The sequence below is a fragment of the Selaginella moellendorffii genome, unplaced genomic scaffold (assembly GCF_000143415.4).
Source record: "Selaginella moellendorffii unplaced genomic scaffold, v1.0 SELMOscaffold_31, whole genome shotgun sequence".
Taxonomy (NCBI): Eukaryota; Viridiplantae; Streptophyta; class Lycopodiopsida; order Selaginellales; family Selaginellaceae; genus Selaginella; species Selaginella moellendorffii.
The window spans coordinates 784,556-802,810 of NW_003314292.1; the positions used below are offsets into that span (position 1 = coordinate 784,556).

Here is an 18,255-nt window from a genome sequence, read left to right on the forward strand (position 1 = left end):
AGTCAATTAATCTTTTCTAATGGCAATTTCAGTGATGTCTTGCTTGATTCTCTGCTCCTTGTTAGCTCAAGCTACTGTTGGTTTGCTTGTACAATATGGCTCTGTCACGGTTGGGAATGGCAACTTCATCCCCTTGAGCAGCACTGACTCTGCCCCCACTGTTGACATTGAAGGATTCGGGAAGAATGGCACTACTCGTCTCTTCTCGGTTGTCATGGCAGATCAAAAGGCACTGTCAGTGCCAACTAAAGTATCAACTTTTGGATTGCAAACATTCCAGCAGGCAGCACCGGTGAGTGATATACTTCAAATCTTTATATGATCATGGTGGCTTGGCAGGAGCTGTGAAGGGCAGCATTTTGGAGCCTTATGTATCTCCTTCCAACACTAGCAAGAACATTCCATACCCAAATCCATTCAATGCAAGGAACCACACGTATGATTTTGTGCTTGTTCCACAAAGGAATCCCTTGGTGAAGCCCATGGATAGCCGGCTTGTCAACTCGCTGGCTGATATCATCGGACAATACCACTGTGGAAGCCCTCTCCAGACCGTCTCCTTCACCACCTCTGTCCATTGATGTTAATCCACTAAAAAGTATTTGCCAATAAATTGAAAAATATTTGTTATCAGGATGAAGATAACCAAGATGCGCAACAATCTGAGCTCCTTGGATGATCTTCCCGACGAGGTGCTCTTCGGGATCCTGTTCCCGTCGCGCCACTTGTACCACTTGTATTGGGGTGTAGCGCGTCGTCACAAATTTCAGCCTGGAATCACACAATCACTGGTGAGGATGAGCGGCAGCAGGGCCTTCTTTCCTGGTTTGGCCGGTGCGGAAGCTGCACAAGCTCCGGTGGATGCTCGTCAATGATGCTCTCGCCGTCTACGTGCAACGTGGAGTGGATCAAGCTTCATGCGGAGGTGCGGAGCATCCAGGGCCTGTAAATGTCTAGGCTCAACAAGCTCACAAGCACCTTTCGAGGCTCGCCCAGCGAGAGGTCGCATCAGTGGCGTCGCAGCTCTGGATTCGGCCAAAGATCTCTCAACCTTGCCGCCGCCTTGAGGTGCTCGTATCTCCATGAAGGTTCATGGCTAACTTTTGGTGTCGTAGAGCTTGAGCCTCGAGGACTGGAGCAGCAGGCACGCACCTCTGCGCATGCACATCACCGCCTCCTACCCCAAGGGACCGGGTGCCGAGCGGGTGAGAGACGAGATCGACTTTCTGCGGGAGCTCGTCATGAGCAGCTGCTGTGTGACGCAGCTCAAAGGAACGGGGGCTGTGTTGATTGGCCTGCCACCTGATTTTCAGTCCTCATGCCCACCTCATATGAGATTGAAAATCTTGAGAAATCTAGTTTCAATCTTAAGAGGAAGAGAGTTGCGATCGTGAAGCTGGGGACAGCCTGGGGGTGTTGAGGTGCATCCCCACCACTTTGGCCTGCCGCAGCACTGCGACGTTGTGTGGCGAGCCAAAGCTTGATTCGGAGTCGACTGCAATCCACCGTGCACGAAACCATGATCGAAAACCAGTCAATGTTGGTAAAACTTTATCAGTCAATGGTTGTCAACACTTCTAGTCAACAAGAGAAAGAGTCAACTACCAGCATGATAAACAATTTGTATAGCTTTCGCGGGGTCGCAATGAATGCGCCTCAAAGATAGGTCAAAGAACTTCCACTATAACAGTGCTTGTAAGAATTGGCCAATGCTTCAACTTCTTTCAAACGTCTTGGCAGCTTTTATTCTTCTTTTTGACCAATTACTGTTATATAGATTTCATTCACATTGTTAAGCATCTCTCCAGGTGATGGACATCTGACCGTAGAGGGGGTCGCTGGAGCTAATGCCCAGCGCTTTCCACACAGCATCAGAGCCATCCACAATGTTATTCCGGCATGGTGGCTGCCAAGCATGAGGCTTGTCACAGCCCATTGTAGAATCACACTCGTCCACCACTTTGGCAGTGGTGGATCTCCCATTTGGAGCTGTGATACTGATGAACTTCAAGCACCGGGAGCCCCCGCTATACCATCCGGTTGAGAGAGCCACGACCCTCTCGGTGTTGGAGTGGAATTTCCCATCGCACTCCGAAGGATCTCCGCCATCGCCACCAGCTTGGAAGTCGTTGACAGTGAGAATTGCTTTGGTGCTCTGCGAGACTGGGGGCGAGCATCGATAGATCGGATAGTTTGTGTTGGCCTTGCAGCACTCGCCGCACTGGTGGGCCGAATTGCCCTTGAGAGTTCCACTCTGCTGGCAAGTTCCTGAGCCACCGCCACCGCCGCCGCCACTTCCAGCGCAGATGTGAGTTCCCAAATCCGGATCGTCTTGACAAGTGCGCCCCCCTCCACAGTAGAGCTGACCATCGCAATCGTCGTTTGTGGAGCACGATTGCCCGCATCCCCTGGACTCGACGAGAAGATCACGAGAACATATCGAGAGGACGATCAAAACACGCACAATTGAGCCAATTCTTAAAGCCATTTGAATGCTTTGTGAATGAATGGATGTCTTGCTGTGATTATATATACTAAAGTTTGGTTTCTCTAACTTTGGGGAATCTTCGTGAGCAGCATCCCAGTCATTAAGGCACCGGTTTGACCAGGTCAATGGTAGTTGACTGGAGTGTTTCTCGGATTTCTACATTGGTTTTTTTTTCTTGAGAAAATAAAAGAGTTCTCGGCAAGAAAATAAGGATGCATTTGTCAAAAACTTAGGAGAAGAACCAAGCGATGCTCGTACAAAGCCATGGAGGATACTGTCTATCGCTTCTTGGAGACTCCCACGGTTCTTCCACGGCGTCCGGTGGTCTTGGTGTGCTGCCCGCGGACGCGCAGACCCCAGTAGTGACGAAGACCACGGTGGTTCCTGTCAAACAATAAAGAAGTCAATCCATCCATCCCCAAGAGATTGAAAGGGAAAAACGGCTTGCCTGATCTTCTTGAGCCTCTCGAGGTCGTCCCTGAGCTTCATGTCCAGCGCGTTTGCCACAACCTGCGAGTACCTCCCGTCCTTGTAGTCCTTCTTCCTGTTGAGGAACCAGTCGGGGATCTTGAACTGGCGGGGGTTGGCAACGATCACCATGAGGTTCTCGAGCTCCGCAGCAGTGAGCTCACCAGCCCTGTTCGATGGAAGAGAAAGAAACAAAGAAAAATGATAAGCACAGATTTTTTTTTTCAAATCAATGAAGAAGCTCAATCAATCAATCCGAAAGATCAAGGAAGATAGTCATCCATAGAAGAAAATGACGAGAAAACAAGATCTTTCAGCTCACCAGCAGAGCAAGAGGAAAAGAAAGGGCAAACATACCTCTTGTTCATGTCCACATCCGCCTTCTTGCAGACGATGTTGGCGAATCGGCGCCCAATTCCCTTGATGGAAGTCAGCGCGAACATAATCTTCTGCCGCCCGTCCACATTCGTGTTGAGCACACGAAGAATGTGCTGGAACTCCTCATTGCTCACCAGAGACTGCCAAAACAGAGGCGCCGGAGGATTATTTCAACACCCAACACAAGAATCATACCATCTTGCCGCCGAGCGCCTCAGCTCCCGACCCGAGATCCCTTGCTCTTACTGGCGGCTGAAGAACCCTAATTCCAAAAACCCTAACACTTTGTTTAAGAATTAGGGCAAAACTTTCTCTTATTAATATATGTTAGTAGAGGTGTTCTCTAGCTACCAAACTGTGCTAAGTTGATATCTTGTAGAGATATAGTTCCAGATCTATCCACATCAAGCTCTTGGAATTGTCTCACAATCGCCTCTAAGTCCTCTTTCTCGAGCTTGCCCATCTCTTTGAGCTTATACACCATATACTCGGTGAGGCTGCAAAACAAAGAACACCAAGATCAAACGAGTCGTTCTTACTAGCAAACGCTGGAAAGCTTCGAAATAAGACAGCCCACCTGAGAGCTCCGTCGTCGTCCAGATCCGCCGCCTCGAAATCCGAGTAAGTGATCTTCCTGGAGAGAATCCACTTGGTGAGCGAATGCTGCCTTCCCTCCGTGACAAGCTCCGCGATGTAGAGGACGAACTGCGCAACACTAACCGTGCTCATCAAGATCCACACCACCGCAAAGATCCTCCCGCCGGCGCTAGTGAAGCTGCGATCGCCATAGCCCAGCGTCGTCACCGTCACGGTCACGCAGTAGAACGCATCCAGGAAGCTCATCCCCTCCAGCTTCACCAACACCGAGATCCCGGCTCCAAACAGCACCAAAACCAGCCCCGCCGCCACCGCCACCTTGCAGTGAACTCTCCGGATCCTCGCATCGGTGTCGGTGTTCTTGTGATGGAGGTACTTCTCTCTTTTCTCGATCGCTCTCTCCAGCAGCCTCTCCTGCTTCTCCACCAGATAGTTTGCAGCGTTGCCGAGCAGCAATCCAAAGATCGCGAAGCCCACGAAGACGAACAGGCACGTCATGAGCTTGGCCGTCGCTGTGGCTGGAACCAAGTCGCCATAGCCGACGGTGGTCATGGTGACCACGCAGAAGTACAAGGCGTCGACGAAGCTCAGGGTCTTGGTTCCATGGAGCTCGTCCCTGACGTGGACGAAGCAGAGGATTCCAATGGCGAGGTAGAGCGCGAGAATGAGAGCCGCGGTCTTGCCTGGAGAGTAGGATTTGGTGGTCATTCCAAACGCGGGCGTTGGGGAGATGTTCTTGGGCCTCATCTTCATCGCTCCACAGTCGGAGGAGGGAGCGCTCCTGGATCTTCGGAGCTTACCACAATTTGAGATGGTGGGCATCGCCGATTCCTCATCGTGGTCCTGCAGGAGTGGCTCCTGGAGAAGGATCTCGAGCTTGGATGGCCTCCTCTTGGGCTTGCTGTGCATTCTGTGTGAATTCACAACCCAAACCTATTTTCCGATCAAATGGATCATGTTCATTTGACTTTGCGGCTGTGATTCTAATGTACTTCAAGCACCGTGACCCTCCGTTGTTGAAAAAGCCAGTCGTGTGAGAAGCATTCACCATCTCATCCACTTTTTCATCTAGAGTGAGCCTCGACCCAAAGTCTTGGATGCAAACATTAATGCTAAGCTTGGTGTCATAGAATGGAAACAAGCCAAGGCTAACATTGCCAAAAACATTGCAAACATACCTCTTGAAACTCTCACATTTGAAAGAATCACCTCGTAAAATAGGTTTGGATGGAGACTTGAATTCACAAATGAAAAGCAAGCCCCAGAGGAGGATTGAGGCCCTTCTCTAGAAGCCTTTCAAGAGACATTCTTGCCAAACCACAACAACGCTCAATATTGTAAGCTCCAAAGATCTAGAACTCCATCCTCCTATTGTGGATTATTAAAGTTGAGGCACTCTCTCCAAAAAAGACTATGTGCTCGACTGTGGGTGCTCAACTGGTTTTCGATAGAATGCTGTATCATGACATGGTTCTGTTTCTGTGGAATACAGAATAAAAATTATTTTATAACTTTTCGAATTTTACTAATATATTAAGTGGAGAATTTCTTCAATCTTTAAACTAACAATACAACTATAATATTGCACTATATTAAAGACTTAATAAGAGGCTGAAAAGATTTTTATATTTTACATATAAAATACCCAAGCTAATCAAATTGAAAAAAAGGATTATAGTAATTTAGTTTAAAATAATTCAACAACTTTAATAATTTTAGAAATTTAACTATGTGAGTGTATAAAATATGGAAAGGGAATACAAAAAAAATGCATATCAATTAGCCCAAAAACTCTAATTTATATACAAAAGTGAGTGGTCTAGATTAAAACTAATATGATGCCTACTAAAATCCCACTACGCTAATATTAGTATATGGCATTGTAGTCATACACTTGGACCTCATATTATCCCCTCCTCTCGAAATAATAGAAGACTATAAAAGTTTTCTCATAGATGGGCCAGGATCTAGAGGAACATCAAAAGGAAGCATTAGTAAATTTATAGGTGGTATCAGTTGTTCTTGATCCTTTCGTATGAAATGTTTTAATTGTTGCATATGCATAATTTTTGAAGGATTAGCATGCTAAACATCATGCCAAACCTCATAAACTTGTGGTTCACCTTGCCACAACACCTAATATGGTCCTTTCCACTGAGTAAGGAGCCCCTTCGATAAACCACGTTTCGTAAGATAGGGAAAATGGCCTAACATTAATTCATCCATTTTGTACTTCATAAGTGGATGATGATAGAAGTTGTAATGCCATTGTTGTCCCACTTGTACGCAACTTAGGTGTTCAATAAACTTTGCTTAGACAAATAGAAAAATGCTTGCCAAATACTAATCCCACAATTTAGTATTGGTAGCTTGTGGTAATTACAAAAGTAAACCTAGCTCCATTGGTAATATTGGATCATGACTATATAGGAGTTTATATGGTGAAGTGTAAATTCCTGAGTTTGAACTTCCCAGGAGGTCATCTAGCCCAGTACTATTCAAACCCAAGGACGCTTAACCCCAACTATCCCAAGACCCTTAACCAATTGGAAAAGGGGGTGCACTCTTATTCATGGGCGTTTTTTCTCTATATTTGAACCCCATGGATCGCCTCTCGAGTCGTTCCCTTTGGTTTCTTACAATCCACCACACTTCCCTGCAAGTTCACGCCCTCGTAAACGGAAGCTGAGAGCCACAGCTCTCTTGACACCTTACCCCTCGGGTCGAGCCCAGCGGGAGCAAACTGGACCAGCCAGATGTTAATCAACATGTGGTGTGATTCCCTTCACCAACCAACAGAGTCGGACCCGAGACCCCTCTGATACCAAATGTAAGCTCCTGAATTTGGACTTCTCGGGAGGTCACCCAACCTAGTATTATTCAAACCCAAGGACATTTAACCCCAAAATATCCCAAGACCCTTAACTGATTGGAAAAGGGGGTGCACTTTTATTCATGGGCCCTTTCCCTCTATATTTGAACCCCATGGATCGCCTCTCGAGTCATTCCCTTTAGTTGTTTACATGAAGCACCAACAAAACTCTACACCCCTATGACATATGTATACCAAAGAAATGGCAAATAACCATTCCAATCCAAATGCTGAAAGTTCACGTACTTCGCAATTATCCCTTTGAATACCCAAAGGAGCCATTTCACAAAATTGTATGACTGTGTATGATAAACACTTATGAAAATGTGGCATATCCTCAAGTGAGACATCAAAACATGAAATGCTTCTACTATAAATGTGGGACCATTATCCAAAAGAATTCATTTCGCACAAAAATGTTAAAATACTGCTCAATTAAAGAGGAAGTATCTAATAGAAATTGCAAAGGTGCTAACAAGAGCACCAACTTCCACCCAATGAGTTAAGTAGTTAGAAGCAATAATAATATATTCATTACCAGTAATTGATTGTGAAATTTTTTTTGTAAAATCAAATACCACAAACTCAAACAAATGAGAAATTGCAATTGACTCCAACCATCCTTCTAAAGCATATGCCTAGAATAGAAGAAGCATGGTAAGCATCAAGAAACCATGGAATAAAGATTGAAGGCACCATACCCATAAATGATCATTAGAATCCATCCCCACAAAATGAAAAAGGCTATTTTCAAGATGATATTGAGAATGTAAATATCGGAATGGCAAGTTATCAGCAAGTGATATAAAATTCTCAAACCCATCTTGAAGCCTTCGAATTTATAATCTTTTGAGCTTTGCAAACCTCATCAAGAGAAGGTAGATCTTGCTTTGTACCTTATGGACACTGAATGTCAAGTATAACAATTGCTGATGGCATAGAATCCTCGTCTAGAAAATCCACAAATGCTGGAATAATAGACTTGTCAAAAACATGAGAAGAGAACAAAAAAGGAAGAGGAGCTCGAGAAAAAGCATCAGCCATAAAACTCCCTAAGTGATTGAACAACATTAAAATTATATATCTGAAGTTTCAAAGCCCATAGAATAGTACGATCAATTAAGTTCTTCCGCTTCAATAATGAAATAACGGCAACATAATCACATTTTAGTAACGTCCGAGAACCATGTAGATATGCATGAAGTTTTTTTAAACCCCAGACTGTTGCTTGTAAGTTCCTAAATTTGGACTTCCCGGGAGGTCACCTAACCTAGTACTATTCAAACCCAAGGACATTTAACCCCAAAATATCCCAAGACCCTTAACCGATTGGAAAAGGGGGTGCACTTTTATTCATGGGTCCTTTCCCTTTATATTTGAACCCCATGGATCATCTCTCAAGTTGTTCCCTTTGGTTGCTTACACTGCTAAACACTCCTTCTTTGTTTTGAGGTAGTTCACTTTTGTCGGTTATAATGTATGGTTGATATATACAATGGGATGGCATTGATCACATACACTCGGGCTCTCTTGCATCAACATACATCCAAAACCAATATAAAAAACATCCACATGTAAAATAAAAGGTCAAGTATAGTCAGGATACACCAAAATTGGAAGAGTCGTCAATAGCTCTTTGATATCCATGACTGCCCGCTCATAGTCCACAATCCAAATGAAAAATAATATTGATGATTTCAACAACACTCGCAATGGTATGATGTGATTAAAAAGATGATCCACAAAACAGTCAAGATATTGCACCTTGCCTAGAAAGTGTTGTACATCATTCACACACTTCAGAGTAAGGAACTTTAAAACAACCACAAGTTTGTTAGGATCAACTTACAAACCTTCACAAGCAATACAATACCCAAAATAAGTCATGTTCTTGGACCCAAACACGCACTTTAACTGCTTTAGCTTTAAAGCAACGTCCTGTAGCCAATCCAACACTTTACAAACATCATGAACATCTCCTCCCATGTCCCCTTCGAGTGGATCAAGACATTATCAATGAAGTCAGCACTCACCTCTGGCATATCGCAAAGAACTTTGTCCATCATTCACTAAGAAGTTGCTAAAGCACTGTTCAAACCAAATGGCATTACCAAGAACTTGTACAAACCAAATGGTGTACAAAAAACAATCTTATGAATATCTTTTTCGGCCATTAGTACTAGGCAGTACCCAAAAGCAAGATTTAGCTTAGTGAATTAATGATTTTTCTCTAAACAATCCAAGAGATTAGCAATGTGAGTAGTGTGACCAATGATATAGCACACCTGAATTTGGAGTTGAACTCTAAGTCCATTGCACTACGAAATAAGGGTCCAGTACAATCCCAAGAGCACCAACCCCCCATATCCAGCTCCCCATATCCAGCACCTACATGCAAAATGATGTTAGATGGAGTGTGGCACAATTTTGGCATACCAGTGGTTTAACACGAGGAGGAGGGTACCCCATTGACTAGAGTAGCATGGAGTTTGGGCTTAAACCCAAGCCAGACACAGAATAAAGAGTGACACAGTCTAATGGGAGCCAAACTAATATCTCAGGTGGTTGGACATGCATTCCAACCACCATCCCTACTATACATTTGGAACCCCCTATGCCCCTCTCCCCCCCCTCCTCCTTAAGGAACACATGCTTTGGGCTTTCACCCCAAACCTCCCTTAGTACCAGGAGTTAGTCTCTAGGACAAGTTCAAAACTTACTAAATATGGAATGTTCCTAGATTACAAATTTGGACACAGGATGAATACAATTATGTTCAGGCCGACCTCTACATTCCGTAGATATGCCAAATAAGTGAATCTAGACACTTTCCATAAATAGCATTTGAGACCGAAATGAGACTAACACAAAGGGTGTGATAGTGAGGGTGTTTGGTAGACACAGTAAGCTATCATCCAGCAATATTGAAGGACTAGTCTCAATACACAATGGATTTTGCCAAGCCAGTGCAAGAGAGAGCAAAGTAATTATTAAAGTGCAAGACAGAGCAAAGTAATTATTAAAACTATTTGTTAAGTAATAATTTCATGTTTACAGTTTTATGATAGAATATTTAATCAGTATTACCATCAATAAAATTTTCAGTCATAATATTTATACTATATGTTTAGCCTTCTTGTATTATAAAATATTTTAGTAACTATTCATTTTTAATTGATAAATATTCAATATATTATTAAATATAAATATTAGTATTATTTAGTGAAACCTAGAAGCATGTGAAGTTTTTCTAATTATTTTGGAACCCTCCATATTGAAGTTTGCTCAACAATATTAGAAACACTTATATGACCAGTATCTTCAACGCATAATGCCATTGGTTTCCAAATATTTTTCCAATAAATATTATATGACCATATAACATTATGAAATTCATCATATAATACTAGATTACCATCAACTTGCATTGTTAAATAACAATTAGTTCCTTTATTTTCTGTATTAGTCTGCCATATGGTAATAGTTTCTTTATATAATATAACATTACAATTTAGTTGAACATGTAATGAGTATTTTTTATTTAAAGATTGCAGAAATTCTCCACTTAATAAATTAGAAAAGTTTGAAAAATTAGATGTACTTTTAATGCATGTACGCCTCCACATACAATCTTTATTTTGATTTAAATAACTTAAATAGTTTATCTTTTGTATACTTAGAATATAAGTATTTTCAACTACATATTCAATACTTAGTGTCCCTAAAATATATTCTGTAATACCATAGTGAATTATGTCATCATCAATACGGATGTAATTATTATAAATTCTTTGAAATTCAGCTCTTAATGTCAAACCTTCCCATGGAGTAGTGTAATTTGGAAATAAACTACAAAGAAGTTGATAGCTAGGAGGAGATATTTCCGAATTCATACTAGATAATAATATCCTAATTCCATAATTCTGATAGTATCTTGTATATCCAGTGTAAAATGGAGCATTAACATCTATTTGATCTATAGCCTCTCTTATTGCTCTTAAAATTAATAATTTTGTAGATAATGAGAGATTACTACGATTATCTCTTACAATAAGAGCTGCTAAGCTGTTATGACTAAATATTATCAGCAAAAATAAAACATATACTGTAATATAGCTATAAATCATTATGATTTTTAGATTTAAACTTACAGCTAATCTATATTAATAGTAGTGGAACACACTAGGCAACAGATTACTATTTTGGACTTGTTAAAATAAAATAAAATTTCTCTTAAAATAAATAATTTATGTTTTTGTGGTTATTTAGTTAGAAGTTAAAATAAGAAACAGGAACATCTACTACTATAGTAGATAAGGAGCAAACGCCGAACTTTGTGGGCCACCAGATCTGGCCAATCATAGCCGTCTGATAGGGGGTAACTGTAAAGGGGTTATTTCTTTAACCACGTGTTTGAGAATAATTGCACTGATGTTTGCTCCCGGCCAATGGGAGGTGGCCAAGCCGCGTGGTGGGAGAGGAAGGCCTAGCGACGCGTGGCACATGCAAAGTGTTGACCAGAGATTGCTGCTCCAGGGCATCACTCCGGGCAGGATCAAGTAGGTTGCAGCCCTTGGAGCGTGCTGTGGATTGCAATTTCTTCCGGTGGGTAAGCAAATCCACTCCCAAATCATTGCTGCTGGCTGGGATTCGAGCTTGATCGTGTCTACTGCGCTGATTGACATGTATGCTGCGTGTGGCAGCTTGCGAGGCGCGATTCGTGTGTTCCAAGGGATGAAGACAGTAGTAGCAGGATTTTGCTCTTGGAAGAATTCTTTGTGGCCTGTGACAGGCATTACGAATGACAGCAGGGATCCCTGCGCCGACACCTTTTGCACAGCAACACTGCCAATGCTTAAGCACTTTGGTGTTCGAATCGAAGGCCTAGAACTCAAGGTTGCTGCTCGCGGAGCTCCTCCCTTGGGTGGCAGTGAAGTCGTCCTCAAAGTTCCCATTGTCCCCAAGAGCCTCACGGTCAGTTTCTCGAAACTCCTCTTCTTTTCTTTCTCTCCTCGCTAAGAATCCTTCGCCAGGCTGCTACATGGGTGGACGAGGGCATGGTGAAATGTATCCGAGGAGTGAGTTACTCCACACGCGTCTCACCTCATATGGCCAATCGAATGTGGCGTGCTAAATCACTTGCTCCCCGATGTGTACATCTTTACTGATCACTACACTGGTTCGGAGTCCAGGAAGTAAGTTCCATGATTTTGTGCTGCAAGGTAAGCTTTTTTCATCTTGCTTCCTTTTTCATGGCACAGATCTCAGGGCTATGGGATCTCACTGGTGGCAGAAACGACCACCGGCTGCATTTTAAGCTCCGAGTGCGTGGCTACGCATTCTGGAGCATCCGAGCTTCAGCTTCCAAAGGACCTGGGGATGCAAGCAGCCATGTCCTTGCTATAGGAGATAAAGCTGGGAGGAGTTGTAGATTCAACTCACCAGGTATCTATCTATGAAGCTGGAAAAGAAAGAAGTCGATCTTACAAACTTTCCTATTTGCCATGCAAGGGTTGCTGTTCCCGACCATCAAAGATTTCCTGGGAGTGCAGTTTAGTATCAAGCCTGACTCAAATCAGTTACATGGAACTTTTTCTAGAAGCCATCGGTCTTTTCCAGCAGCAGCGCATCCACTCTCCTTGATGTGCACAGCAATTCGAGCTACGGCCTCAAACTCCAGCCAGCCATCCACGACGATCATCTGCCTCTCATTATCATCATCTGCTGATGCTCCCACTGAAGATAAGAAGCTGGAATACATTTTGGACGCCTTCATCGAGCGAAATAGTTATTGCGAGTTTTTGCATATGCCTAATGACGTGGCAATAATTAAGCAGGCCTTTGGGCCAACGGTTGTGATTAACCCAAAGTTAATCAATTGCTTCATTCAGGATTGCCCTCTCCGATGGCAGCGGTAGCTAGTGATTCTGATGTGGGGTCTCAAGATCATGTAGATTACAATTACCAGCCATTGCCAGATGATGTTTCTTCACAGCAGCAACAAGTTCTAGGTGATGTAGAAATGGGTGGAGAGAGCAGTGAACCAGGTTTGTGTTTATCTTGATAAACCAGAATTTAATCACTTTTCTTTCCAGGATCTGAGCACCTTACACAACTTAGTGCTTTAGGTACTTAGTCTATCCCAATACAGTGCTTTACAGCTTAACAAATAGGTGTACAAGAAGACTTCAAACAGCTGTTATAGCTGTTACATTTCCAAAGTCCTTTTGTTATTTTAGCAGGTACTGGCACTTGGCTTTTTTGCTTCATAAACCTTCTCTGTGGCCAAATCCAAGTGCTCAGACATAGACTTACAGCCAAGTGCCCTGTGGGATTATAGGAGGTACTACTCAATTTTAGAATTTTTTTTAGAGTTTGTAATGGGCTTTTTTAGTTAAGCGTAAATTATATAGCATTCAAGACCCTAGCGTATGGAATTTGATTGCTTCTTCTGAGGAAACACAATATGCATGTGTTCATATTACGGATCTACAGCTCCATTCAGGTGGTGAGCCGCTTTTTATATATGTATTATCTCGGTACGATAGTTATGATTTCCAACATGAGATCTACTCAACAAGCATGGCATCAACATCAAGGTTCCTTAATATCGATTTCACTGATAGCTACGGCATGCACCTTGCAACAGCTTCAATGGCAGCCAACGCTGCTGATAAATACAACCACCTTTTCAAGCCATCTAACTGGCTGTGTATTCAACACTACAAAGTCAGAGCTAAAAATCTGAAATATCATTTGGGGCTCCATCGTCTCTTAGTAGATATTTCTATGGCCACACATGTTCGAGTATGGCCAGAGAAGGCTCCTCTAGTGCTTGATTTTGTTAGACCATCAGACATTGTTCCACTGAGTCAGTTTGCAGTGGATGCTTCTGCTTATACTTCTTCAACGGTTGCTGCGGCAATCACTGGTGTAGATCAAACGCCTAACACTACAAACATCATATTTATTGCTGATGATCTTGAAGCTGAAAACACCTATAAGGTATTTGTAATATTCTGACTGGATTTTTTGGTGAACTTCAAACATAGGTGCATGTGCTGGGTGATATGGACCATGTCTATCATGAGCTCAAATCATCATGGTTTGCTGGGGCCATGCCAAGTCGTATTTTCTACAATCTCCGAGGAACTAAAGATAAAAATGTGTTTAGGATTGCACCCTCGACTATTGTCTTGAAAATTCCTGACGATACGCCTTGGGATCATATACAAAAGCAGTTGCACTCTATCTCATTCATATACAGAAAGAACTTCTTTGGGGTATGTCTCTCTTGATGTATACCAGCCGTTCAAAACACATGTTTTGTCAATAGGTGCATGGCCATTTCATCCCTAAAAACCCTCGAACAATCTTTGTTTGTTGCGGCTGCCATGTTTGCAAAAAGTTTAGGGTCGAGAAACAAATGTGAGATATTAGTTGGTGCCACCATTGCAAGAATGAACAAATGTTTTTTCAAACTTTGCGGGTCCATGGCAAATTCTATCCAGATACTAGCCACCCCCAAGACGTTTATATGGAGGACACTTATATAGACTAAGCATATGGTCTCACTCCTGGCCAGTTTCTAAGAATGTTCACTTCTACTTGAATGCCTGAGGCAATCAAACTTTTGGAGACAAAGAAGCCACCAACAGACCACTTCTTATTTTTGACTGGTGCCGATCAAAGCTCACCACAAGTTATTGCGTTCAAGGCTGATTAGAGTACTGTGCACTTTTATTTCCTGTTCTAGTGTGCTTTTATTTCCTGTTCCCGTGTGCTTTCATTTTCTATTTGTACAATGTATTGTCTACAAGCTTGATGCATAGTTGTTTATGGGATCCATTGTATTATTACAACCTCAAAGTCTCTTGCAAGACTCTCTGGAATGCGAGCTTCCCAATTGCTGCATTGCCCCACTTCTTGTAGCAAGCCAGCAACATCATCATGTCATGAAGCTGGGCTTGAAAGGCATCATCCGCCACGTCTAGAGCTTCCTGGATTGTTGCCTTGCACAAGGTTGTAACTTGCGTTAGATCAACAAAAACATTTTTTTTCAGGAAACTTACGTGCATGCTGTGCTCATCAGTGTAAGATGACCTTCATGCAATGGATTAAAATCACCGGAAGGAACGACCCTTCTGCCGGTTCTATAGTCTTTGCTACCTGTATCACAACTTATGAAAAAACTAACCAGTGAGCAAATTTTGAAGTACCTTCACCAGGATAATCGACCATGGAGACATTTCCATGTATTAGCTGCTTGAGCTCTTCATCCTTTGTGTAATTCAGCCTAGAATCTCAAATTTCTTCCTCAGGGCTCTTCAATTCTCCCGGTACCGTATTCCCAATCTCACAAACATCAACCATAGCCTAGACATAAATCAAAAGTTTGGGCAAACTAAAAAGCCTGGTCATAAAAATCATAACCTTGATCAGGAGCTGACTGGATAGACAATCCTCTCCAAAACAATCTCTATATCCCTGGAGATGAGAAAAACAATCGATTAAATTTGTTGCTGTAAATACACAAGACTTGTGATCTCCTCGCTTGGGACTCCCAGTCGTCAACGCACCAAAGTGCCTGCACTACATTCCAAGAAAAAATCCGCTTACTCGATCAAGAAAAAACTATCTGCATGCAGCACAAGTTATTTATAAAGCTTAAGAGCCGCCATCATTGAAAATTGTGGCTACGTTCAAGTGACATATTAGAGATGTTCCTAAGATATGATAAATGACAGTATACCTGACTTTCTCTACAAATGAGACCGTTCATGAGGAGACATGGATACCAATTGCTTCCAAATGCTTCCTTTCTATAATCTTCACCATTCTTCAATTTGAAAAAAAACTCCATAGTGCTGGTTTCATTAGTCCTATATTTTATAAGCATTAGCATTGGAGTTCAAATTGACAGCAACAAAGAAAAGTTTACCCTGAGTGATTTAACAAATCCTTTAGCGAAGGGAAGTGGCCTCGGTATAGTTTTCTTCAGAATCTTCAGAATAAGAATCCAAAACCTACAAATGCAAAGAAGTCTCATAATACTGGAAATCCCACCAAACTCTCATGTTTTTTAGAAAGGTTTTTACGATGCAGCAGATGAAATGTAATTCCCAAATGTAGCTGAAACGGATTCCTACACTTACGACATCAAACTAAAGCATAAGGAAGTTGGAGAAGAGTACCTGGTGTAGAACTACATTGCTGTGGCGATTTACTTGTTTTCTTGCAGTACCTGGCACTTGGTCTTGAAGAAGATGACATGGGCGGAGCAAGAGCTACACTTGCTATGGACGCCATGATTGAAGCTAAGAGCCGGCAGGATTGGCTTCACTTGCGGCTCCTTGTGAATTCTCCACACAGACGAGGCTGGCAGTGAAATCCCACTTCTGGGCGACAGCGCCGGCGAGGGCCTAGGGGTGCAGTTTAGTATCAAGCCTGACCCGAATCAGTTATGTGGAACTTTTTCTTACCACGCTAGAAGCCATTGGTCTTTTCCAGCAGCAGTGCGTCCACTCTCCTTGATGTGCATAGCAATTCGAGCTGCGGCCTCAAACTCCAGATTCTTGAGCTATTGTGACAAGCTTGACACTGCTGTAGCTAGGGCAACGACATCTCGCAATGCCCTAGAAATCCCGCTCTCCCAAAAGCACCAGATCCAATCTGTCACACTTTTTTTGCTAAATCTCACGATAACCCTAAATCTCACAATTAGGCTTTGGGCGATCCAAATTGGAGGTGCTGTGTCAACGCTGGTGTCTTTGCTCCTGAGAACCCCATCGCAAGTTGTTATTTGTGAGGAGTTCCATCAAAGCAAGGTATTTGTGGTGCATAGAATTTGTATGATCTTCATTCTTACTCCACTGCCAGGAAATGGGACAAGGCGATTTAAGCTCTTAAATGCTTTGAAGCACATTCAGTCGGCACAGCCTTACGCACCTGGACGTGAAGCTTGACCACATCTACATCTGCAATTGCCGCCACACGACGGGATGATCCTCCATTTGAGCTCGCAGATCTGAGGCGCCGCACTGCTCCACGAATTCCTGGGCTGATCAATTGGAGTGCGCGCCTCGCAAATCCCAATTTGGTGGACAAAACATGGCACTCGCAGTGAGGTAGAAAAAATGTAATTCTTGCGAGAAGACACTGTATCAGGTAACACACATCAATCTGCTCTTTTTTGGCATCACCCGATTGCATTGAAAAGGTTAGTTTTTATGCCTGTCCATACCCCTCAGTAAATATCTTTTGCTTTCTATCTGCCCTAATATCTGATCTCCATTTCTAAAAGAAACTGTTGAAAATAATGTCACACCTTCGACATCTACTGAATGCTATTCGACACAGACATACACATTCCACATACAATGATAATGTTGAAGACACTAACCAGCACCAGCATACATATAGCTTTTACAACAGTAATATTCAAGAGGATACAGAGTATCGACATCAAACAAATCTTAATAATCACACTGAACAACAGTCAATTTCCAATTCTTATTTGCCCCCTTCACCTCAGATTCGCAGCACATTTGCTAGCAATTACCTATATAATGATACATCTGTTTTGACATTGAATATAGGTCCCTTATCATATATTTGTAAGTATTGTCATGCCTCACACTTTGCCGATGAGAACAAGTCTATTTGTTGTCAGAGTGGACAGGTCTACCTGCCTCCAATACTTCCATTACCACCTTTTCTGTATTCTGTATATAACTCACACAAACACTCTAATTTCAAGAGTAATATAAGACAATATAATAGTGCACTTGCTTTTGCGTCTATGGGAGCTAGCATTGATACTTTTATGGGTCATGGTCTATACTGCTATAGAATTCATGGACAAATCTATCACAAAATTATGCCACAACATCCTTCAATACATCAAAATCCAAGCTACAGTCAATTGTACATGCTAGACTCCAATGAGGCTACTGATATCAGAAAACAAAACCCTTTTAACATTAACTGTGATTATAATTTACTATTTCAACTAGATACAATACTTCGATATATTAATCTATATGCACAAGCTTTTAGAATGATGTATGAATTGGAACAAGAAAATCTTTCAAGAACTATTATTTTTGGTAGCAATTTACGTGGAGTTTATATATTTATTAAAAATGAAGGCACAGACCATCATCGATATAATACTCCACAAACTAATGATGTTGCAATAGTTTTCCAAAGTGAAGATGGTGTGCCACCTTTTGACCGTGAAATATGCATTCATCCAAAATCATCAGAACCACAACATATATCTATTTTAAATGGTAATTGTGATCCTATGGTTTATCCATTACTTTTTCCACATGGAGATAGAGCCTAGCATGACAAGCTTTCTTCTAACAAGCATGTAACACTCCTTCAATATTATGCCTATCATTTGTCCAAAAGAGATTCAACATTATTAACCTCTACAGTTACATAT

At 42.2% G+C, this 18,255-nt stretch overlaps 3 protein-coding genes across 3 annotated transcripts; all 3 read right to left on the reverse strand.

Annotated features, from left to right (window-relative positions):
• Nucleotides 1-1,727: 1,727 nt before the first annotated feature.
• LOC9649149 (putative ripening-related protein 1) lies at nucleotides 1,728-2,550 on the reverse strand. The gene has a single exon (XM_002976636.2). It carries the CDS (start codon nucleotides 2,486-2,488, stop codon nucleotides 1,793-1,795), a length of 696 nt encoding a protein of 231 aa, XP_002976682.1. The 5' UTR covers nucleotides 2,489-2,550; the 3' UTR covers nucleotides 1,728-1,792.
• A 130-nt stretch (nucleotides 2,551-2,680) lies between these two features.
• Nucleotides 2,681-3,618, reverse strand: LOC9649522 (40S ribosomal protein S18). Its single transcript, XM_002976637.2, has 4 exons — nucleotides 3,530-3,618; nucleotides 3,314-3,474; nucleotides 2,937-3,125; nucleotides 2,681-2,872 (listed from the first exon to the last, which is right to left on the reverse strand). Exons 1-4 carry the CDS (start codon nucleotides 3,530-3,532, stop codon nucleotides 2,767-2,769), a joined length of 459 nt encoding a protein of 152 aa, XP_002976683.1. The 5' UTR covers nucleotides 3,533-3,618; the 3' UTR covers nucleotides 2,681-2,766.
• An 11-nt stretch (nucleotides 3,619-3,629) lies between these two features.
• On the reverse strand, nucleotides 3,630-5,106 carry LOC9649523 (two-pore potassium channel 1). Its single transcript, XM_002976638.2, has 2 exons — nucleotides 3,912-5,106; nucleotides 3,630-3,831 (listed from the first exon to the last, which is right to left on the reverse strand). Exons 1-2 carry the CDS (start codon nucleotides 4,838-4,840, stop codon nucleotides 3,678-3,680), a joined length of 1,083 nt encoding a protein of 360 aa, XP_002976684.1. The 5' UTR covers nucleotides 4,841-5,106; the 3' UTR covers nucleotides 3,630-3,677.
• Between the last annotated feature and the right edge of the window lie 13,149 nt (nucleotides 5,107-18,255).